The 25,604-nt window shown below is 36.7% G+C and overlaps 1 protein-coding gene across 28 annotated transcripts in view; it reads right to left on the bottom strand.

Moving 5' to 3' along the window:
• SGIP1 (SH3GL interacting endocytic adaptor 1) overlaps positions 1–25,604 on the bottom strand; it is a 194,844-nt gene that overhangs the window by 30,607 nt on the left and 138,633 nt on the right. For 9 of the 28 annotated variants that reach the window (XM_074334890.2, XM_074334897.2, XM_074334905.2 and 6 more), the window contains 2 exons: positions 24,788–24,914; positions 18,827–18,886 (listed from right to left, as the gene is read on the bottom strand). In XM_074334890.2, the coding sequence (XP_074190991.1) occupies positions 18,827–18,886; positions 24,788–24,914 (187 nt within the window). Of the gene's footprint in view, positions 1–18,826; positions 18,887–19,835; positions 19,902–24,787; positions 24,915–25,604 lie in introns of all 28 variants that reach the window. The other 19 variants (XM_074334894.2, XM_074334899.2, XM_074334907.2 and 16 more) reach the window with 3 other exon arrangements.

The raw sequence follows: 25,604 nt of genomic DNA, 5'->3' as shown, positions 1-25,604 counted from the left end.
ACACCCCTTAAGGTTAAAAAAATTTTTAGTATGACATCTTTAAAAGATAAGGTCCTTAATTTGTGAAAGTATTTCCTGAGTAGTTAATTGAAACATGAATATGGGTATGAAGTATAGACTGTGTACATAAAAGGTTAAAGGAAAAAGGGGAAGGGAGAGTGAGATTTTAAAAGACAAAGGGAAAGATACCAAAACAATGTAAAAAGGAAGCAAAATACTCAGGTACAGAAATTGAGTAAAAGTACAAGAAAGTTTACAAATGAACGAATGTTTGCATCCTGCGTTCAACAGAGATGTCCCATCTCTCACCATTGCTGGTTTGCATAGAATTGAAGCATCTAATCAAGGTGGAAAATGACCTGCGCCTCCAGGAACGAGAGTGCAGGAGATGAAACAAGCAGATGGAAGCAACAGAAAGTCTCAGCATGCACAAAAGAAGAGAGCAGAAATTACAGAAGCTGTATGAAGCAGCAGAGAGTGGAATTTGGGTTAGCTTTTTCTAAAAGAAGCAGATCATATTAGTTGGAATTAGTAAAAAAATATATATATTCAATGATAATTTATAGAGTACATTCTGTATAATGCAGTGATAAAGACAAATAAGTCAGATTGAATTAAATTTGAATCCTGACTTTATCACTTACTGTGTGACCTTGGGCAAATTACTTAATCTCTCTGAAGTTCAGATTCATCATTTTGTAAAATGAAGATAGTACTTTCTACAGATATTGTGAGGATTAAATATGATGATATATGGGATATTCTTGTTATCAGAGAATAGTCAATATTGGGGAAAAAGTCACCTAAAAATAAATGTGTTTAAATGGTTCCTAAAATTTCATAGTATGTAGTGATAAAAGGCTTGATTTGGGACTCTAAATTCTTATTAACTACATTAGTGAAAAATAATATTTTATTAACACGCAATCAAATAATTAATGGGGTTTTAGAATGAACAAAAATGACTTGTGTTGACATTTTGAGGAAGGGCATATTTTTCTGATAGAATTCTACGGTAGCTCTACACACCAATCTAGGCTCAGATTTGGCTTTGATTCATGATCATAAGGCAAGCCATTGTTGCAGAACTAATTGAGAGTTTTACAAATTTTCCTAAGGGCCTCTCAATTTCTTGATTTTCTTTGAGGTGGCCATGATGTAAGCTTTCTTTTTTTCCTTCTTCTTCATTTATTAATATTTTATTTCTGCTAAATCCTCAACTGACAAGTACAGATCAAGAAACGAAGTCTGAAAGATAGTCATTTGCGCACATCCTCACCGATAGTAAGTGCTGAAGTCTGGATTCAAATGTAGGTCCACTTAACTCTGCTCTTTCCACAAGGAGCAGCTTAGGTCCCACCTCGACCCACTGTGGCACTGGGTGAGGTAGACTTGTTACATGCTTTTCAGTGAGCAAGACATTGGCCTTCATGGAAAGGAGGGTGGAACACTTAAGAAAGTCAATTATCATAAAGTAAAATTAAGGATACTGAATTTTTGAGTATGTAAATAGGATTAGAGTTATTTTTGGTCTTCCTCTTCATAAGTCCCTGCTTTCCTGTTCTCTCTCTCTCTCTCTCTCTCTCTCTCTCTCTATATATATATATATATATATATATATATATATATATATATATATATATATATGTATTTCATGGGCATATATTTCTTGCTTTTCAAATTCCACTCTGTCCAGAAACATGATCAGCTGAGATTTTTATTGTGGTTTACAAAGAATTTTCTTCAAACTGGGTCTTTGCCTATAGTTTCGAAACCATTATCCAAAATTAATGCACCAATTAACATCCGAAAATAATGTTTGACTCAGAAAATGGGAAAATTATACTTTGCTTTGATCAAAAAGTCACATCAAACATATTCAACACAAGGACTATTATTAAAAATGAACATAAGGGAGGAGAAAAAGCCATAATGAAATGTCGTTGGTGCGAGGACTCACATGACCAAGTCCTAGACAATTTCATATAGACAGCACTGAGCATTTTTCATCAAGCATTTGAAGCGGGGCCAGATAGAACATGGAGCCACAAAGAATATGAATAACGGTATCAAGATTTATGTAGAACACTTATATGTGGTGGCCCCTGTACTGAATACTTTATATGCATTACGTCTTCTACTCTCAAGACATGTCTTCGAGGTACAAACCAATATTATGTACATTTTACCAGTGAGGAAATTGAAGTTTAGTGTAATTAAATAATTTGCTCAAGGAAACTTGCTCTGCAGTAAGTAGAAGGGCTGAAAACCATCTATCTTCAATTGTATTCTCAAGCCTTGCCCTGTATTATCAATGTTTGCCCATTCATGTTAGCAAGCTTTGCTCCAACGTACACCTGGATGCAGTCAGTGGACAGTGTCACCTTCAAAGGAGTTGAGAATTGGTTCTTGGGGGAAGGTGAAAGAAATCTTACTTGTTTACATATAAAGAACACCGATACATACATATAGTACATAACCAGATGTATAGTACATCTGTGATATTAAAATTCTGGGGAGCAATTATAGGAACATGTAGGTCTAAAAAAGGCTTCCTGGGTAACAGAGGATGGATAAAAGAAAAAAAGTTTGAGAAGCACTGGTTTATAGTTTTAAAGGGCCATGGTTGTGAATGACGTCACACACCTCACACAACTCTTAGAAAAAAATTTTAAGGCACTGCTTTTGCTGAAGGATAATAGTTTTTCTTTCTTCAAACTTACACTGAGTGAGTACTATCTGTGGTTCCATAATTACAGGTGATCTAATCATGATACTTGGGAAAATATCTAGTACGGCCCATCCAAAGGAACAGAGTACTGGAAAGGGAAGGGAAGCTCGAGAGCTTGCTCCAGCCAGGACAGGTCTTCTCCCATGAGCCACATGGGCAGACCCTGAGCTGAGGCAGGAGAGAGGAGAATATGGCCAGAGGATTCGATATAGTCAGAGAAGCTAGAGAGAGACTGGGTGAGGTTTAAAACGAAACAGGCGTAAGGGCAGAATACAACGGTAGGGGACAGTGGCATGGGTCCAAGAGCACTAAGAGAAGGAACAAGGAGTCTGTTTAAGGAATGGGGAGAATTGAGGTTCCAAAAAAGAATCCAAGCAAGGTGGGCAGGTGGAGTATGCTTTTCTGTGAAAAGTCTGGTGTATGTTTTCAGAGAAGTGCCTGCTACTTGAAGATATAGATAGCCTTGGAGTTGACAACACTAGCATGTTACTAGCTGGTTAGAGTCTTTCTCAAGTCCAAGTGGGAGAAATAAAGACTTTTAAAAAGGAATAAAATATCCACTGAAGAACCATAAATGACTAAAAATGTATGAAAACAAGTTCAGCCTCACTAGTAATCCAAGAAATGCAACAGGAAGAGAGACTGGATTTTTTAACTTTTCAGATTAGAAAAGATCTGAAAAAAAACACCAGTACTTCATGCTTGTGAGCATATAATAAAATAGACACTGTAATATAATGCTGGTGGAAGTAAAAATTGATGTAATCTTTTTAGAAAACTGCTGGCCACTGTGTACCTTGAACCTTTAAAAGTTTCATAATTTTAGCTCATAATTTCAATTTTAAGAGTCTATTCTAAGAAAATATCTTAAGGCCAAAAAATTATGTGAAAAGACATTCATTGTATGTGGGACAACTTGGAGCAATTTAAATACCTAATAATTGAAGTGGAAAGAAATCATGATTCATGACAGAAGGAAATGTTATGTAGATATTTATAAGTTCTCAGTAATTTAAAACGGAGCTAAAAACAATTGCATATCACATTTTCCCTATTAGATTGGAAAAGGTAAAAACAATTAACATAACTCAGTGTTCATAAGAGCATGGAAAAATTGTAAATCATATTGTTGGTATGAACTTTTGGGAGAGACATTTGGTAATATGTAGTAATATTCAAAATGTGCATTCTCTTTGGCATAGCAATTCTATTTTTAGGATAAATTCAGACAAGTACATGAGGTTGCTCATTGCACCATTTTACCTAATAGCAAAAAAGGGTACAAATCTAAATATCCTTTAATAAAAGATAGGTATACGCATATAATATAACACTATGGAAACATTAACATGGTTATATAAATGCAATGTATATATGCACACACACAGCATATACTAAATTTAAATGACTACTACTGACTGTTACAGAACAGACTATATATGCTATTTGCAGAAAATTGTACATAACCTATTTCCTTGATTATAAGAAACATACTTTTGAAAACATTTGAACATTTCTGAAATTGAGATGCATCTTGTAACCAATGTCAAAAGAAACCTGGCAGCTGCTAACAGAGCAGGTTCCACTGTTGTCTTTGTACTTGTGGGAATGTAACCACTAGTACAGTTATCAGCTCATCTCATGGTCTCCTCAGTTGAGTTTAGTTACTTGAATTGATAGCCTCTCATCTGATTGAATTTTAACTTATATTTGGAGGACACTTATTTCTTAAAATGTTTTTTAAAAGATTCCATCTGATGCAGTAATAAAGTGAGAAGTTATTTTTACACAGAAGATAAACTGTCACATGCCAGGCTGTGCAACCTCAGGCAGGAGAAACTGCCACATTCTCTGAAACCTAAACCACAAAATTTTGAAAGATGAGATAAGTAGGTTATGACTGAATTATGCATCATGAAAGAATATATAACTCAGGTGCTAAAACTCTGTCTGTCAAAAACTTCTAACTGACTTTCAAGATTAAACTATCAATGTCAAAAAGAATAAAGAGGTCAAGATTATGAATATGTGGAATAAAAAGCATCAAGTCACTGTGATACTAAAGAAAACTGCTGATGGCCAGAAGTGATTTAGTTCTATATTTCTGAATATGAAATAGGTTTAGACTCCATTTCTGATAGTTATACTGAAGATAGTGGCATGTGTTTTTGTCTGTTATTGTTGGTCAGAAAAGAAATGCTTTTCTATATTTAATGTAGTTTATTTTGCACCTGAAAAGTTGTTATTAAGCCAAAGGGGCATATTTCAGTGCGTGACTTCTTGGAATCAAATAAATGTAGTGTGTGTGTGTGTGTGTGTGTGTGTGTGTGTGTGTGTGTGTGTATAGATATACACGTATAAAGAGAGAATTTTCTTCAAGATTTTTCACCAAATGTTAAAAATGTTATCTCAACTAATCTCTCAACAGTGTGATTTCAGGCTTATATTTACTCTCTTTTTCATTGTGATGATTTGATATACATATACATTGGGAAAGGATTCCTCCCATTTAGTTAACACATCTGTCACCTCACTTATTTTAATTTTCCATTGTTTTTGTGAGAACATTAAAGTTCTGCTCTCTTAGCAAATTTCAATTGTACAATAACTATGGTCACCACATTATACATTAGATCCTCAGACCTTATCCATCTTATAGCTGAAAGTCTGTACCCTTTACCAACTCTCCCTATTCCCCCCACCCTTTAGCCCCTAGCAACCACTTTTCTACTCTCTGTTTCTATGAGGTAGACTCGTATGTTTTGTTTTACTTTTATAGATGCTCCATATCACTTATATCACTTATGCAATATTTGTCTTTCTCTCTCTGGCTAATTTCACTTTGTATGATGCCCTCAAGATCCATCCATGTTGTCGCACGTGGCAGGATTTCCTGTTTTCTCTGTATTTACCCTTTAATCTCTATTTTCCCATATTGTTTGAATTTTTAAAAGTAATATGCTTAAATCAATTTCATGATCAGAAGACAGCAAACTATGAGCTATTTTTAAATATGTTTTAATGGCATGGGGGACAGTATCATAAAAGAATGCATAATTATATACCGTATGAAAATATAAACCACACACACACACACACGGTTACATACACATGATAAATCTTAGACATGAAATACACCAAAATGATAATAGTGATTATCTGGTTATTAGGTAATAGGTTATTTCATTGTCTTTAAATTTTTCTCTTTTTCTAAATTTTCTATAATGAGCATGCATGATATTTTGATATCGTGGCACAGAATATTATAAATAGAAATTGGGAGCTATCTTGGGATCTTAATAACATGGAGGTTTCTACATTTTTCCTTTATTTATTTCTTGAATGGTTCCTGTTCTTACAGTTAAAAAGTGGACGCCGGCAATATTCAACACTACTGAAAGTTATTACCCGAGGGGCTGAGATTCATGAATCTCTATTCATGAAGAACGTTGTCTGTTGTGGTCTGACTGCCTGAAACCTGCTATTTGAGCTGTCAGTTTCATGGGGATTTGAGCTGTGAGCACAGTCCAAAAAAAGGCAAAGTCTAAGGAGAGGAGTAATCAACATTAAATAGTCATTCTGCCTCTTCCTGCACGTCCCCTTTACAATGGCGTCTGCAACTCGTGAAAGTCACCAAAACATCCTTGAAAAATTAGCATTGCCCTTGCTCCTTGCAACACTTCTCCAGAATAACCTTTTATGTTTTCTCAGAGGCTATTTCAAACATCTAAATCAGATCTTAGGGAAGCCATGCTCTAATTATTCTGAATATAAACCAGGAATCACAATTATAAATAGCACACCCTGTCTGTGCGAATGTGTCCCAGCAGGAAATGAAGCCCCAAGCGATATACACTCATGTCCTGGTGACTTAGTACAGCAGTGCCCGCAGAAGAAGAAAAAGTCCATGAAAACCTGTCTGCTAAAAATCCATGCTCTAACAGAAATTATTACCACATGCATATTGCAAAATAGTTGAAGACACAAAAGGGTTAAAATCTTAAGGGCCAGGACTTATCTTAATGTCTTATCTTAAATGCCATCTCTTGATGACCCCAAATCTATCTTTGATTTAATACGTGAAGCAATGAATATAAAATTCTTACCACATATTAAGTATTTATTAATGATAATGATTACTTTAGGAAATAATTACATTTGTATAGTGCTTTATAGTTTACAGAGGCCTTTCACAAGTAACTGATTAAAATCTGTTAGGGGTATATATGGTATTGATTAATATATATCCATCCCACACACATTAAAAGGGCTTAGGAATGGGAGATTCTCCTGAGTCTTCACATCACCTCTTTGAATCACTTCTTCTTTATCCATTATGTCAGTTCTCCTATGAAGGGTTCTGACAGAGTCAGAGGTTCTCCTCTCTGTGTGAGGTAGTCAGAGTCAACAGGGCAATGGAATGGACAGCCTCTGTCTGTGGACAGCTTTTCTTAGAAAGCACATAATAAAAAGCTATTGCATGAGGAAGGCTCACAACCACGCAAAAGGTAAAGCAGCCTCCCCCCCCCCCCCCCCCCCACTACTGTGATCCTCAGCTTCTCCATTCTTTTCTCAGGAAGTTTGAAATTCCTTGTCAAATCTGCTGAAATGCCACGATTTACAAATCCTTTAATAAAAGATTTTGCCACATCTCCCATCAGCCTTAATACAGCCCACCCCAAGGAAAGTATCACCAGGCAGATCATTAGTCTCAACAAGTCAGCTTTAATGATAGACTCCCTTGGAGGTGGGAGTGTACGGCAGAGAGGAGGCATTCTGCTTCCAAATCATTCTGCTCCACAAGCAGCCAAGAAAAGATGGCTCTGTGTCCCTGATGACAAGCAGAGAGGCCATGTAGCAACTCACAGCAGCAGATCAAGTTGCCAGATGTTTTATGTGGAAAAAGACTAGAATGCTACAACCCAACCTTCTCCAAAGCAGGCAACAACTTAAATAAAACACAGCCATGTTACAAGTAAGGGGGGGTGAAGTTGGACTATAGTGGTAATAGATAATTGTTATGGAGCTCCTTGCGTGCTCGGATCTCAGTAGTTAACTATTTAACCTTGACTATGATCTTGTGAAATAGGTGCCACTATTCCAGTTTCCAGAGGATGAAACTAAGACTTAGAGAGGTTAAATAAATAATTTACCTAATGTCACACATCGTGCTAGGGCTACAATTCAGACCCAAAAGGCTAATTCCGGAGCCAAAATGCACACACACACACACACACACACACTTTTCCTCTTTCATATCTATGTGTGTGTGTGTGTATATATGTGTGTGTATATATATATATATATTCCATATCTTTCTATCTATATGTAGTATGTATGTGTGCGTGTGTGTATACTGACAGTAAACTGATATAAATTAATTGGTGACTCTTTATTGCTAATATATAAAATAATACCCAATATACCTTTAGGTTAACATTTACACATTACATACACGTAAGTATTTATATTAGATCTCTAACTTAGCAACATTTTAAATTTCTTCAAAGCAGACTCTGTAGGTTTAAATGTCACTCCCATCTCTTTCTTTGGAAACTATCCCTAACTTCTAGGACAAGTTAGGTTTCCCTGTTGGATGCCTTCAAAGCACCTCATCTCCTGAATTATAACCTGCTTTAGTATTATTGTGAATAATTGTTTAATATCTGGCTTCTATGCTCCATGAAGACAGGAACATGCCTCTCTTATTCACTACTGTAACCCCAATATCTTCCATAGTACCATGCACATAGTAGGCACTCAACAAATACTTGCTGATTGAATGAATACAGTCATAACAATATCTGTCTTTATAGCAATATTATCAAGGCCTTATTCTACGAATGTGTTCACTGTTTTTCCTATCAGATACCTACCTATTGGAGAATTGGTAAATGTGGAAAACCTTATCATTTTACTGTGCATCCATCATAATTAATTTTGTATATATATGTATATATATAGAAAGAGAGATAGTTTTGACTTCTAAAGAATATTAACTATGACTATATCTAGGCATATGCATATTGAAGCTACCATGAGGAATATTTCAAGTCAAACTCTATAATATCATAATGGACAACAAATTCCTTCTTTTGAACATAACTTATGTGTCTAGAAGTTTACTGCAGGTGTAGGTAGGTAACTTTACAGTCTTTCTCAAGAGCTACTACTGCGTGAAAAGAAGAAAAATGAAGTGTCCTATAAAAAAACACAATTTTCTTTCTATTCCAAAGCAAAGAAATACAAAATTTATTCCTCAATTATTTTTAAGATTTATACAAGTCATTTCATTTTTATTTGATGTACAAACACTAAAAATCCCTTCAGTCTTACATTACGTTCAGTTTTTCGTGCTTATATTTATGTGCCAGAAGGAAGAAAAAGGAGAAAGAAATAAAAGATTGCAAGACAGGAAAGAAGGACACACACCTGAGAGGATGAAAGGCTTTGACAGGCAGCGCTTAGGGAAAAGAGATAGGGCATTATCTCTATGTTAATTGGTATTTGCAGTAGTAGCTATAGAGAAGCTAGTACTTTTCTTCTAGGCTTGATGTCTGCCACTTTCCTATCTGGTACCTAGGTTAAGAGTCATACTCAGAGCGTAACTGGGTTAACCAGTTAAACATTCCCCCAGGCATGAACAACTGAGAGACAACAGAGCAGCAAAGGATATCTAATGTTTCTATGTTTATATACATGTGATTTATTTTAAAATTATACTTAATATAGTCCACAAAAACATATCCATCGAATATCATGCATTCAAAATTAAGCACTAATATTTATATGGTTATTTAAAGAAAAAAATACAATGGAGCAAGTTCTAAGTCATAATGCATTTTTTTTCCAGTCTGGCTCCTGAATGCAGGCATGCCCCAAGGTTAAACCCTGACCTGCATTGATGCAGCCCTTATCTCTAAGCAAATGACTCCCAAATTTCCACAGTCTGTTAACTCCTAGACACATACTACCGGCATAGCATGCAGGACCTCAAAGCTGAGAAGTCTCAACCGTGACTCATTTGTCCTGACCAAATCTAATACTATTGGGGACTCCCTTTCCCTGGTTGACAACAGCACCCTTCTCCCTGCGTCTCAGGATGGAAGATTTCACTCCTTACCACACCTTATTAGATGTCAAATGTTTCCCTCTCAGTAGTGTGATTCAAATCTCCAGATGAAAATGGTACTGCCAGCCCCTTACTACTTCTCTCAAACTGCTTTAGTAAATTCCCAAATTTCTCTCTGCCTCTAATCCTAAAAACCAAAGATGATTATACCACTTCCTGTCTCAAAAACTTCTCAAAATTCCACTGTGCATAGGGATTGTAATTCCAATTTCTTCTCTCTGTATTTAAAGCCCTTTAGAATATAATCTCTACTTCCTTTTCCAAATCATCCTTAAAACATTCCTTGCCTCTCCCAGTGTTTACCGTCCCTGCATACAGCCTAGATACCACTCACCCTTTGTGTTCAAGTTATTTATTCCAATTGGAACACTCTTAGCTGTCTGAAATCCTCTTTGCCTCTGTCACTCAGCTCAAGTCCCTATACCTCCAAGAAGTTCTCCAAATTCTTCCCAATGAAAAATCTATCCATTGTTCATAGTTTTCCAGCAGGTGCTTACAATTCTGTCGTGGCCTTTACTACAGCAGGTCTTTGATAGGAAATGCCTATCTCTTCTATTTCTTGTGAATTCCTAAAAGGCAGAAGCCATACCATTCCACATTCATAATTCCTACACAGGGGCTTATAGCTAAGTGGAGCTCATGGAATGCTTGTGAATCACTGAATAAAGAAATAAATGAGTGAATATTCTTTAACTTTTCTATTCTATTCATAATGACCCTCATTCCCTTTTCTGGCTTGAGGGAACTATTTCGCTTATGTTTCGGGTTTTGAAATTGTCTACACAAAACAACCCTGTTTTTCAGAGCTTAAGGCTTTGTGCTATTCTTGTTAGTTCTCCATTTGGTAGCTCCAGTCAGATGAGAAAGACTGTTTTATATTCGACTTTTGCACTCAGGCAAATGGGACTCAAACTCAGGTTTCATCTCCTTTGCTGGGGAGTAAAAGCTTCCATCTTGAGCAAAGCAAAAGCTGTCCAACATTTATGTATTTTAAAGTTGATGAACTGTGCTCTTTTTCTTTTGAGTGAGGGACACATTTGGACACAATTATATATTTTGGACTGTTATGGCCATAAAGGAAGAAAATATACCATCAGCGAGTCTGATAGAGATATAAGAAGAAGCTCCTGGGTTTAATAACTACCAGAGACTTCAGAGGCCAGGAAAGATACCAGAAATAAGAAACAAATGCATCTTGGGTACAGCACTTTCTTGGTCCCTTCTCTCAAGTCTCCTCTTTCAGTTTGGATGCAACCTCAAAGTATGAATAAAAAAATCCTTTCAGCGCTATCAAGTCATGAAAAGATATGGAGTATTCTTAAATGCATATTACTAGGTGAAAGAAGTCAATCTGAAAGGCTACATATTATATAATTCCAACTGTATGGAATTCTGGAAAGGGCAAAACTATGGAGCCAGTAAAAAGATCAGTTGTTGCCAGGAGTTGAAGGTTGGGGAGGGGTGAAAAGGCAGAGCACAGAGGATTTTTAGAGCATATCATACTCTATATGATACTTTAAAGGTGGATACATGTTATTATACATTTGCCCAAACCCATAGAATATACAACACCAAGAGCGAACCCTAATGTCAACTACAAACTTTGGGTGATTATGATGTGTCAGTGTAGGCTCATCAGTTGTAACAAATGCACCCCTCTGGTGGAGGATGTTAATAATGGGAGAGGTTATGCATGTGTGGGGCAGGGGTAAAGGGGAAATCTCTGTACCTTCCCCTCAATTATATGCTCTAAAAACATAGTCTGCTCTGAAAAACATAGTCTTACTAAAAACAAGACAAAAACAAAAAAACCTTTCATGTTGTGTAGAACGTTAATAAACAAAAGAAAATCTAATTTGATTTTCCTAATGATCCTGTCAGATGGGTATTACACCTTCCACTTTAAAGATGATAAGACAGAGACTCAGAGACATTAAATTCTCAAGATCATATGATTATTGAGTGGCACAGGCAGATTTGAATATTATAGTGGTTAGGGACATCATCAGTTCTATCACGTAACACTAACTTACCCACTGATGATCTGTGTTATCTTGTGAAATTAACCTAAATTCTCAAAGCCTCTACATATCTGTAAAATGTGAATGATAGTAGAGCCCGCTTCACACAGTTGCTTTGTGGATTACGTGAGCTTGTGGATATAGAGTAAATAGCACAGAATGTGGCCGATGGTAAGAGCTCTTCAGTGACATTGCATAAGAAGTATTAGTGTTAGCTTTAGCACCTGGATATGCTGAATCCAAATAAAAATGATCTTTTCAGTAACCAGGTACCTACCCCTTGCTTGGTGATTCAGGATAGAAGCTGCCACCTACTCTTACGCTTTCCCACAAACATTTAATTAGATAGAATTCTGATATGAATTCTATGTCATGCCCTCCCTAGCAGCCCATTCACACAATCTGGCCTAGATAGAGGCCAGAAACAGGGAGCACCTTGCTGACTATGATAATAAGAAGTATATATTTGGTCTCTATCCTTAGTTCCTGGCAGAGAGCTCCCAAAACTCTTATAATTTCCTGCGTGATAAAGGTAAGAGGGGAGTCTTTTGTTACTCATAATCAGCCTCTTTCAACCATCCCTGACTTTATACTAATGAGGTGACTCTTGGAGGATGGGAGCTGGTTCCCAGAGGAACCAACTTTGTGATTAGAACCCTGGAACTTTCTGTCCCATCCCCAGACCTTTGAGAAGGGGAGGTTGATTTATTCACCAAAGGTCAATGATTGAATCAATCATACCTATGTAATGGACCTCTACAGAAACCCTAAAGAATGGGATTTGGAGAGCATCTAGGTTGGTGAGCATCAAGGTATTGGAAAAGTGGCATATCGAGAGAGTGCATGGAAACTCGTGTTCCTTCCCCCATACCTTGCTCTACGCATCTCATTTGGCTGTTCCTGAGTTGTAGCCTTTATAATAAATAGGCAGTAGAAAGTAAAGGACTTTCCTGAGTTCTGTGAGCCATTTTAGCAAATTATTAGACCCAAGATGGGGGTTGTGGGAACCCAGAGCTGGTCAATCAGAAGTACAGGTGACAACCTAGGACTTGTGATTAGTGTCAGACATGGGGCGAGGGGGAAGTCTTGTGGGATTGAGCCCTTAATCTGTGGGGTCTGTGCTAACTTCAGATAGTGTCAGAATTGTTTAATATAGGGGGGAAATCCACACATTTCATTGTCAGAAGTGTTTTGAGTAGTATAGAGAAAAAGGGTTTCTCTTTTACTGGCTTTCTGTTCTATCACATCGTGACAGTCACCCAGTAAACATGACTGAAACAGGGCAACTGCTTCAAAGAGCAGGAAACCAAGTGAAATATCAGCATGTTGGTCAATGCCAAAGATTTCAGAGCGAGGCAACTCATTTCTTATGAAAAATCAAAGTGAATTCTAAAACCCTCAGTAGGTCTGCCTGGTAGAATACTTTTCAGGTTCCACTCCACTTGAATCTTCTTAATGGGTTTAGGCTATTAAAAAAACACACAAAAAAACCCCCCAAAAAACAAACTATCTGTGACCTTCAGTTGTTTTAATAAAAAGGATTTTACATTTTATATTTATAATATAGTTCACATATAAAAATCAGGAATAACTAGGAAGTATGATTTTAATGTTAGCAAAGACAGTCTTGTATCATAACTGCTTTCTACATTTCTATATATTTTTCCAAACCTGGTTGTACTTAACTCTGTGATTTACAGAGTGCGTACTGAATAACTTTCTGTGTGATTGATTGATAAGGGCCTACAGTGGGGTCGGTACAATTAGTGGACACTTTCCACTTGAAAAATATTGTGAATTTAGTAAAACAGTTTCTTCCCCGAAAATTCGTCACACCTTCCAATTTTCCATTCTCTAGTGACTCTCTGGTAATGAACTAATTAATATCTTTCTGGCTACATGTAAAGAATTGGACCTGTTTACTTTTTACAGGATGTTATTACTATGCCCTGGCATAGTAATATGGACAGTTCAGTGGTTCATGACTGTGATTGTGTCTTACCATTTACTAAATAGGGATATTTAATAAGCTGCTGAAAGAGGTCAGAAGTTTAAAATGCCCAAGAGTTAATTCTTGGGCATACCATGTTTCCCTGAAAGTAAGACCTAGCTGGACCATCAACTCTAATGAGTCTTTTGGAGCAAAAATTAATATAAGACCCAGTCTTATTTTACTATAATATAAGACCCAGTCTTATATAATATAAGAGCAGGTATAATATAATATAATATAATATAATATAATATAATATAATATAATACCGGGTCTTATATTAATTTTGGCTCCAAAGGACTCATTAAAGCTGATGGTCCGGCTAGGTCTTATTTTTGGGGAAACACAGTAGACAACATAATTCCAAAGAGGAAAATGTAACTCCCATTGTATAGATGATTAAAGTCCATACTTTTTTTCCTCCATGAGGTTACATAGAGGGCTGAATGAGAATGGGATGGATATAGGTCCCAGTGAGGTTCAAGATAAGGTATAATCAGGGATTGGAGAAGTACAAGGATAGGAGATTAGGGAAAACCACCAGCACCACCTGCCTCAAGAGGCTGTTGCAAAGACTGAACGAGATCATGTATGTGGAACACAGCATCGTCTTAATCTCCACATAGGCGGCGTGACTTTAAGTTTGTACTCGGCCTCTTCCTGGCTGAGTGATCTACAAAAGTTACTTCCATTATCTGAATCTTAATTTCTTCATTAGTGAGTTGTGCAGATTCAATGAGATAACACATGTGATGTATTTTGCACTAGTAAACACTAAGATCTTATTATAATTCATTGCTCGTATTATCTCAGGTTCCCTATTTAAAATTGCAACCCCAGTATGCTCCATTCTACTTTTCTATTTTATTTTTTCCTATAGAACTTATAACCATCTTCATGCTATATATTTTACTGATTCATATTCTTAGGTTTGACTCTCTACATTAGAAGGTAAGCTCCATGGCAACAGGAAATGTTTTCTGTTCTGGTCATTACTGGGGAGTGCCTAGGGCAGTGCTAGCATACAATAGTACTCAATACAATAAATATTTGCTGAATGAAAGAATCATTGCCTAATGTTGTCTTTGTATAGGATGGGTAAAAAATTGTTAATTATGAAATGGCCAAAATGACCCTTGCCAGTGGGGATCATTTCCAAGATATGGCCAAAAGTGGGGGTTACTGAGTAGAAGGGAGGGAAGTTTGTGGGAGCTGAAGAAGTCAGAGAGGTCCTGGGGCCAGTGTATTGGATGGGTCATCCATATCAAGTCCATGTCACAGGATGAAGCTAGGAAGTGAGGTAGAGAAGAGGATGAAAAGCAGCTGCCAGCATCTCTAAGGCCATAGATTAACACAGAGGAGAAAGTGCTGCAGGACAGTAGTGGATAGCAATAAGGAGTGGTAGAAGGTGACATTATCAGGTGGCGGTTTTTCATATTTGCGGGGTTGTAGGGGGGTAGCTTGGAAGTGGCAATAGGGAGTTGGGAGGATTCAAACATTGTCTCCTAGTCCCATGACATATGACCCACAGGATTGAAGAGCTTTCCACGGAGAGTGCCACAGGAGAAGAAATGGTCCCTGGGAAGAGATGGGATTCAGTTATGGAAACAGGTGGGCGAGTTTGGCACAGAGTCCTAGAATGTAGAGAAGGGTATTGCTAAGGAGGTGAAATTCCCGAATGCAGGATGAGAGTAAGAGCAGTAAACAGGAGCACAGACCAGTCCAGAGATGAATGTGCAAGAGGCTGTATGCACAGAACATAGAGATGATATTCAGACACAAGGACACTCAAGAATGTATGGTTGTAGGTTTGTTTGTTTTTTCCCCCCAGTACCAGATACAAGATGATTCTGTAGTTAAATAAGTTAACCAACGAGAGGGACAGCAATATTTCTGGAAACATTCTGATGTTAAAATGCTCTAGGGAACTGTTCAAATATCTAACAGTCACATCTTCTACTTGTCATAGAAATATCTTTCCCTTTCTGCCATCTCAGAAGAATACTCTTGGGTAAATGAATTGAAAAAGTTCTTACCTTTTGTAACCTTTACTTTTTTTATTAGCTCAATTTAAATAGGTTAAGATTTCAGTGACATTTTTTATAAAAGTAAAACACTAGGAAATGCTTTGGAACTCTTGTGAATTAGAACCACTGTCTAACTTTCTTATGTCTCTAGTTAAATTCAATTTGGAAGTGTGACGCACCTCATGTTATCTCCGAAGAAACTCATAAGCCAATGTTCATTATTTAGTTAGTTGGTCAGTCAGTGGCTCAAACACTTACTGAGTGACTATGATGCCTAAAGCACTATAAGAACAAAGTAATGAATAAGACAGGGTAAAGTTTTGAACTATAAAAACACTATTTAGATGTCAATATAATAATTTAAAAATATGTAAAACAATTAATATTTTGACATGGGACTCTTTCTCCTCTTCTACATTCCCTGAATGAAGAACTGAAGCTAATGATAATCAATATTCATAGTAACAAATGTGGGTAAAACCAGAGTGCATTAGAAGAATATTCTAGAAGTTCTATTTAATAAAACGGTGAATGACAGACTTTTTGAATTATAAAAAGTAGAGTAGGAGCACTGTTCTCAAAGCAATTTAACATGTCACTATTTCTATGTCATCACAGCAGAAAATTAAAAAAAAAAAAACTCCTTTCAGGTTGTACTAACTAAAAATACTTTCTTAAAACAAAGCCATTCTTGCTCAGGTGGCAAGGTGTCATTTTTAGCTTCTCCTAAGTTGTCCCTTGAAACTGATTTTAATGTTCTTTTATCTCCATAAGCATTTCTTGATGATATAAGGAGAGACACACATGCATTATATGGCTGCTCCACAGTCCCTTGGGAAGCCTTATCTGTACTTCCCAGACTTGTGCAAAGTCCAAGATAACAGTACCAGAGATTCCAAATAATGTCTATTACAACTCTTTCTTGCATAACTCCTCTCGGCCCAAATTGAGGTGCTTAAAGAATTTGGCTCTTACTAATTAGAATGCCAGTTACCACGTTTAGATATCCAGAAATCTACTAACAAATATATTTTCCTAACACACACAAAAAATGTGGTTCACATTATGTTATTCCACACATTTATTAACACTTATATTTGATTGATAATATATATATATATGTATATATATATATATATATATATATATATATATATATATATACATATATGTTTTTTTTAAAGACAAACCAACAACCAAAAATTGTCTTTAGATTGGTATCTTCAAAAAAACATGATCTCTCTCTGTTTAAAGAGACAACGAAGCTAAAATACAAGCGAAGGAGCCAATAGACAGTCTGAAGCCAAAGCAAACTGCAACAACAAAACCTTGCCAAAGTGTTTTGTTTTATTTCGTTTTTTTTTTCTTTTTGGAGCTCCAGACAGTTACCGAGGGTTATACTGACGGCTTAATTTCCTGGTTAAAACAGGGCACACTACAGCTCCTGCTGTGGCCAGACTGAAGCCAAGAAAGGGCCTTCACAGAGGTATGTATTTGCTTTGCTGTACTTCAGGATTACCAACCTATTCAATCACAACTTCTCCTATTGAGATGTGCTGATCAGTAAAAGGACACCTGGGCACTTTTTAATTCCATCTGATTCAAAGAGAAAGTATAGAAGATTGTAAGTCTGTGGACTTTGCATCTTGGTTATTACAAAATTAATGACCTGAAACAATGAAAGCTTCCGACATGATGTAGAAAATATGGACCCTCTCCTGAAAACTGCCCATCTACCTGTCCTCTATGTGAGCCAGGACAAGATATCAGGTATTTGGAAAGTTTTAAATTAGACAATATTTTCTGCTGCACTCCAAACTACTCCAAGCTAAGGACTCCCATGTCTAGAACCATCTCACAAGGAAAATTCACTGTTGAGAGAAAAAAGCCACACCACACGAACTACTTAAAAATCTGTATTACTCATTATGATTTTAAAAATTGTGTTAAAACACACATTCAAGTTTGGAAAGGTCTTTTTGTTATCACGAAACACAAAGACAAGTTTAATATTTAGACTCAGTTCTAGAGTATAATATTATTTGGCCAACTTTTGATCCCAGGATAAATGCAGCTATTTAAAATCATAGAAAGTTGGGGCTTGAGTGATAAATATTTATGTGTAAGATGGCCCATTAATTAGTTTAAAGGACTTAAATTTCCTCTGCCACTTAATTTAAATGGGCCATTTTATCAAATTGGACTATTAAAATGATTTACAGTTTAATATAAAACATAAGAATGCTAATCCTTAATGCAAAATATAACCAGTTATCCAACACTGAGGTTAGATACCTGACATTATATTTATGTATATTTTTCTTCATCTTCTAAAATGGCAAGTCCAGTGATAGTTGTCCATTTTACTATAGTCATTCCAGTTGCAATTTCAGATGTAACTAGAACTTACTTCAATACTTTTTACTTTTCCTCATTTTTCTGATCTCCTATGCAGCATTCCTTGTCATAAGAATATATACGCATATTTACATTACACAATAATGGATGTTATAGCTGAAATATTAATTATCCAAATCAGTTAAATGCCAATTCCAACCAAAAATGTCCTTATATTTGTTGCATTGCATTTGCAATAGAGTTAGGAAAGAGCCCTGGTTGACAGAGTTAAGTTCCTTGGCCAAAAAAATGTTTTGTTTTTTTTTCTTTTTTCAATTTAACAGTTAATTAAGTAACCAATATTAACTGCAAATTAGCTTTAATTTTTGAATATGAAAAATTGAAGATCCCATACAAACCAAATTCATGTGGTATTTCTTTAGTATTTAATATTTTCTAAGTAGCCATAGCATCTTTATAGAGAAAGACCAGGTCTTTTGAAGAGAACTGGGATTTTGAAATGCAGATGGAGATAAAGGATGAGGGGAGTATAAATCAGAATCTGGTATGCTATGTACTACTTACCTTCAAAAGTCAAATAAAACTTTCCTCTGTCAAACCAAACGAGGGAAGGCTGTTCATTCTCTGTATGGCCAGGAGTTGAAGCGGGATGGGAAAGGTTAAGGAGAGGGAGAGAGAAGGACACAGTATGAGTTACAGAGCAGGTCATTAATCTCACTATGAGGGGAGGGCAGAGGCACTGCATGCCATTATCGTGCAGGAAAAAGGGAAGGCTGGCAATCTACGGGGTTTTTGTTTATTTATTTATTTATTTTAGTTCAGGAAACAGAAAGCAAAGCAAAGCTATGGAGGCCTAAAGGGATGGGCGTGTGTTTGGTAGCTTGATACTCGGTGCGTGGGCGCATGGAGCGGAAGTCTTCCTGGCCATGCAGGGGGCGTCAGCATATTTTAACTGCGCTAGTTTGGGCAAACTGTCATTCAGCAATTGCTGTAACCATTTCATCTTCAATGCCATCCCCTTCTATACTTTCAAAAAAGAGATACTCGGAGTTAATGGGCTATAGAAACTTAGCTTAGGTTTTAAATGACAATAGCATTGCACATCAATTTAACGTTCTTGGAAGACATCATATATCTTCCATCCCCTCCCTTGGAATCACCTTAGGCATCCAGACACAAAACACCCTTTACCTACGTGCCAAAGAGAAAACAAGATTACTAATGGTGCTCTCTTTTTTTTTTTCCTTTCATTAAAAAACAGTCCCTGGACATGTAATTCTGAGCAGTTAAATTATTCCTTCCTTTGTGAATTCACAAAGCAATAGCAGCTCACCTTTTTCGAACCTTTTCACTGAGAAACTGTCATGCAACCTGCTGCTTTTTCATAGGTTTACTTAAACATTTTTCAATGGCATGAGTTCCACAATGAACAGTCAATAGACAGGGTGTATCTGAGAGGCACTGGACACTCATGAGGTGAGTAGCAAGTCCATGAAGTTCATAGCATTCAGATGGCATAATGGCTTGGATTTTAAAGTCTAGGTATCTAGAGGTCACTTGGCTAGCACCATACCTGCAGGGGTTTCACAGCGCCTTTCAAATGAGGGCAGTTTGTCATAAAAAACATCATCTTCTGACACTACGAACCAAAGAAATATAAAGGAATGGAAAACAAAAACACAGATACAAATCTCAAATAAAATTAAGCAGCACACTTTACTGATCAAAACACAGGAATGATTTTAATGGAAAAAGGAAACAAAACCTAAGAAACTGGGATTATGACTAGGATGTGAAAAAAATGATGTGCTGATTTCATGATGATTCCAACAAGAAATTAAAATTTTAAAAGTGACAGGTGTTAGCATCTGTGAATTTGGCTGAAGTCAGTTTCATGGAAGAAATCACGCCCCCACCTTTTCAGGGAGTTGTTAAAGGCTCTACCATTAATAATTGACTCACGTAAGCCTAGTTCACTCAGACACAATTCTCAAGTGGCCAGACATATGTCTATCAATAGAACCTCCTGACATCACTGACAGCTCAACAGAATCACCCAGCATGCACCTCCCCTCCCCTCCACCAGGGGAAAGAGGAAGCTTTTAAGGAGACCATAAAAAAGAAACCATCTAAATCTGAGGTCCATGAATGAAGTATCCCATTTCACCTTCATCAAAATCCAAATTCAATTGCCTTGCACCTGTCTTTGGTAGTTATGGACTGTTAATTTTGAACAGCATTACTGTAATTCCATCTTTGGCTATAGTATCCAGCTATGGCCAAATGTCTTTGTAAATTGGTCTCAACAGTTGGCTCTGGACTCCAACCGTTCCAGATCTTTGCACATGGTCTCCCTTATCACCAACTAACAAATGCAGGTAATTGGAATTTTACTCTATGTGATTAAAAAAAAAAGTACCTAATGCCACAGGTCCTAAGGGTATTATTACAACTTTAACAGAAAATTGAATAAAATCTATACAAAGACCAGTAAAGGAGAATCTTTTCTACAATATAGAGAAGATAAGGAAATGAATGAGGGTAGTAAAATTAGTCCATAAACAATGTTTCTTGCAAAATATTCTACTAGCTTGCCTCCTAGATTTAGGGAGTAAGGCAGGGAAACTATTTCTTTGTCAATTCTTAAGGTTCTAGGATATCACCTGTCAATCAGTTTTTATTATACATGTGGCTTCCTTGGTGGCTAGAACAAGCTAATGCAACTCCTGTAATATCTATGGGAGAGAAACAGGACGAATGGAACTGGCCCTAAGGAGGACACTCCATAGTATCTAGAAAAAATAGGAAGAAAAACAGTTACATTGGCAGTAAACTGAATGTATCAGTGCCTTTTTATACCTAATAGTGGGAAATAATGGAGGATAGTCCTGTCTTTTAAAGAACTTATTTGCTATTCACAATCTCCTCAAAATGAGGAGATTCCAATATTGCCATTTGTTCTTTGAGCTGAAGTTAACAAAAGAGTAGTTCATAAGGGTTGAATAGCTCGTGCGCGCGCGCGCGTGTGTGTGTGTGTGTGTATGTTTTATAGTGGTTGTGGACATTGAAGGCTTAGAAGAAAATATCCTAAATAAATCAAAGCACTTAAAAAAATGAGTTATTGGATAGCTCTGTACTTCATTTAAATAAGGGCAACATTCAAATTAAATACAGAAGAAAAAATTTCCTTTGAGAACCATGGAAATTGCCTCAAATTGATCTGGGAGGGGGAAGCCAGTAATGGAGATAGGCTTTTCAAAAAAAAAAAAAAGACTGAAATTATATGTGGGAATTTTTAATTAGGATCAAGTATATCCACCTCCAAATGTCTTTCTTTTTGTGCAGAATAATTGACATTAATACAGGTATTTTTCAAAGAAAGCTTATCCAGTTCAGAATTACCTCTCAGCGTTAAGAGACAAAGGCTTGGAGGGACTATTTGAAGTTTTAGATGCTATGGTTAACATTCCAGTATTGCATACCAATCACTTTTGCTCAAAGTACTACACCAAAGGAAACATCAACGTCCAGGTGATGCTTCCTGTGGTGCCCATTAATGATTACTTTTCATTCATTACAGATTCCTGGGATGTTAAAAAAGCAATTGAAAATGCATAATTAACAGTGAAGGAATATAATTAACAGTAAATTTAACAATGAACAAAAATTGTCTTTATGGTGGTCTTTTTGCATTAGGGTCCGAAAGGAAGATTCTGTAAACATCTAAAAAAAACTAAAAAAAACTGATAACCATCCATAGAAATAAGAAAACGTAATAAAAATGGATATTTACAATTAGAGATCATTCCATATTTATCTCTGTCTCTAAATGTCTAGGATTTTGTCTCTTAGAATATAATAACTTTAAACACTTTCTATATTACCATATTAATAGATTTCCCCCCAAAATCATACAGTGAAGTTCCAGTGAGCTTTATCGAATACAAAAGGAGTTTATTGCATTTCATTAATTGTAAAATGTGCACTTGTTCACCACACTTTAATCTCTCTGAAATTGGGATGTGTCTGAAAATCACTGTGATAAGAAAGCATTGTATCTTCGCTCAGTTGGCAGCTTTCCCCTCTCTTTCTTAGTCATATATGAAACAATAGTGAATCTTCTAATTGAGGGTGTCTTAAATTTGGTGAAGTACTGTTGCCTAGAAGCTCTTCATTCGAGTGTGACGATGTACAGAAAGTCCTATTCTCAGATGTGGCATCAGATTTACTACTTTATAATCACAGCTCTCATGAAAGAGTTTATGTCCAAAGTCTTAGAGGGGCATTTTCTTATATGAATTGTCATGTAGGAAGACTAAGTATGCTCTTAAAAAATTTAGTCTTTGAATTACATTAAACTTTGCTTATTTATTCTCACCACACTTGCCCCAAATTTGGCCCAAGTTACATAGGAAATGTCAAAAAATACTATGGTGGTGCAAGGGAAATGTTGAGGCACCAACTTCAGAGAATTTGTTGCTGAAATTTGCTAGTTTCCTGAGCCATTTGACTCCATTAAGTTGACATTCCAAGTCAGTCATTGAATAGTCAGCCCTTTGGTAACCAAGCAGCCAAAGCACATCTTCTCCAAAAAGAGATAAACAGCAATACACCAGAAGCTGCTGGGCAGTCTGTCATTTGACAATGTATTTACTTCAGTGAGAAGTGGTTGTCAGGTGACCTCCAGCAGCAGGAAATAAAGAACAGGACAGTGAGGAATGTAGGGAGAAGATGGAAATAAAATTAAAATGAACAAAACCAAACAGATTAAATCAGAATGTTCCTCATCAATGAAGCAATGTGACCATCCTCTCAGGTGGTTTTGTTAAAAAAACCCTCTGTGGTTCATCTTGAAAGAATGCATACTAGCTTTGTTAAGAATCAGAGTCACTGGCCAGTATTTGAGATTTCTGCGGCAGGGAGTAGAAAAACACATCATACAAAACATGGACACAGCTCAAATTCCCCGTGTGTGCGATTTTCTCTGTGAGTCTCAGTGAGTTGAAAGAACTTGTTAGACAGTCATCTGAGGTCACTTGAGGATTGCTTTCCGAGTGTCAGTTTATTCTTACTTTTCCTCTTTGACAAACCAGGAAAGTAATATGGAGTGGGTGGTACTTATGATATTCAGAAAAACAAAGAACAAAAAACCAGAGCAGGAGTGGGGGGAATGGCTGTAGCAATCAAGAGTATTAAAGAGAGTTCAAAAATAAAGTTGGGATGTTACAGAACAAACAAACAAACAATCAAAAAAAGCCAAAAAGAAATGAACTAATAGGTATATAAAAATAGAAAGCCCCAAACTGCCCCAATTGATGATGCAGATAAAGAATAGACTTGGCTATACATATATAATGTTAAATATCTGTCCGTTACAGCATCATATAAAATTGGATAGCTGGCTATATTTTCACCAAATTTGAAGGATTCTTTGGGGCTGGTCTAATTAATAACATAGAGTACATGAACTGTGCTGAACTTCTCTTTGGGAACCCTAAGAGACACACCTTATTCCCCTGGAAAACATGGAGTTCTTTTCCAGATGAGCTTTAGGTTTTGATCAAACTCTACTTCTCACACAAGCAACTCTGTAGTGTGCTCTTGGTAAGTAGCAGTAATTTATTTAGCTTTGGTTAATGAGTATCCGAAGCAATGCACGATGGCCAGCTGGTTTATAATATGGCAGACTTGGAGGGGAGTTCTGACAATAAAGGAAGACAATGGGGGGAAAAATGGAATGGGAAAGCTCCAGGTCAGAGACACCATGCAAATATGACAGAGGCGGCAGGAGCCTATGAAAGACGGGTGAAGAGGTATAGAGAGAGACCAGCCGTGGGAAGAGGGAAGATGCTCCAGGCAAAATGAGGCATTTAAACCTGGGAAAACCATCCAGTTGAGCATCCATTCTCAACTCTTCACTTTCATCACACCATAAGGAAAGAGGCACAAAGACATTTACTGAAAATGCCAGCAATGACTTATTTCTCGGGGAAAATTGGCCACATATCACTGAAAAGCACTAGTAAAAAATGTCAGAAAGTTTGCTCAAGTCCCACAGTGCCAATGTGTATACCACCTCTCAACATAAGAACAACCAAAAGTGATGAAGAAACGAAAGCTTCAAGAAAGTAAAAGTTGTAAATTTGTGATTTCTGATGTGGTACATGGTTGGAATTTAAATAAACATTCCCCCTCAAAGGAGACTATTTTGATTTTAAGAAATAATATCTAAATCACAAAACCTTATTTGACCATTTATTCCTTGACTCTATAAATAGCTCTGTATAGAATAGCATAAGAAAATTCCTGCAAAACACAGGTGTTAATATTCTTTTATTTGTTTATTTGCTTTTAAAGCACTTTGCCTGCTTTGCTGAGAAGGTGCTTTTAAAAGAAGAGTCAGAGGATAGTAGCAAAACACACAGCAAAACAATTTTGACCAGAAATTGGGCCTCGGGGGTTTCAGATCATAAAAATAGCCAGTCAAAACCACAAATGGATGAAAAGAGAGGAGATAATTTTTACCAACTGTGGGAGTGGTGGCTGCACTCAAGGAATTGGTAGACGATATTGACGAAGTGCTTTCAGCCCGGGCTAGGGGTGCTATCGGAGGAGGGCTGGAGGAATGTATGGGAGGGCTGAAAGGTCTGGGCTGTGGGGAGAAGAAAAGACATGGAAAGTTAGATACACAGGCCATAACACTTTTTTTCCATATTTTAAATGTCTCCCAGCCCAAGCTCTAACAATTCAGGTTCTTAGAGAGTATAGGTGACACCACTTGTATACTGAAATTGATTGTATCTATACAGAAACTTGTGGATGGAGCTAGAAGAACCATAAACCACAGTGTGCTACACTCACTAGGTACATCTGAGTTAGAGAAGCTGAGATCTGTGATGCGGTCAGTGGTTTCAGAACTGGGAACTCACATGCCTTCAGGGACTAAGCAGCTAATATAATATGAGAGCTTAACCCCGTTTAATGCAATTTACATGCAAAACAGTAGGCTGTACTAGCCAAACTAAATATTATGAACATCACCAGTTTGTCGCTCCTGTGTGTGGATGCCAAAAGAATTTACCTCTGCCAGAAGTCTCTTTATTTTTCACACAGAATGTTCTCTACCCCTTACCCTTAAAACACAATGTAAGAAACTTCCAGAACAAATTCATCAGGCCACCACTCTCCTTTATATCTACATACTATGCCTATCACCAATAACTTCTCTGTGCAGTCTGGGGACAGAAATCAGGACTTGCCCTCTCTTGGGGTCTTTCAAAACCAGATAAATATAATGAAAAGAAATGCCTCCCTTTCTAAAAGATTTAGCATAACTGAGTAT

This window comes from Rhinolophus sinicus, chromosome 14 (assembly GCF_057876585.1).
Source record: "Rhinolophus sinicus isolate RSI-liver-muscle chromosome 14, RSI-T2T, whole genome shotgun sequence".
In the NCBI taxonomy this organism is placed as follows: Eukaryota; Metazoa; Chordata; class Mammalia; order Chiroptera; family Rhinolophidae; genus Rhinolophus; species Rhinolophus sinicus.
This window is presented reverse-complemented; position numbering and strand designations above follow the sequence as displayed.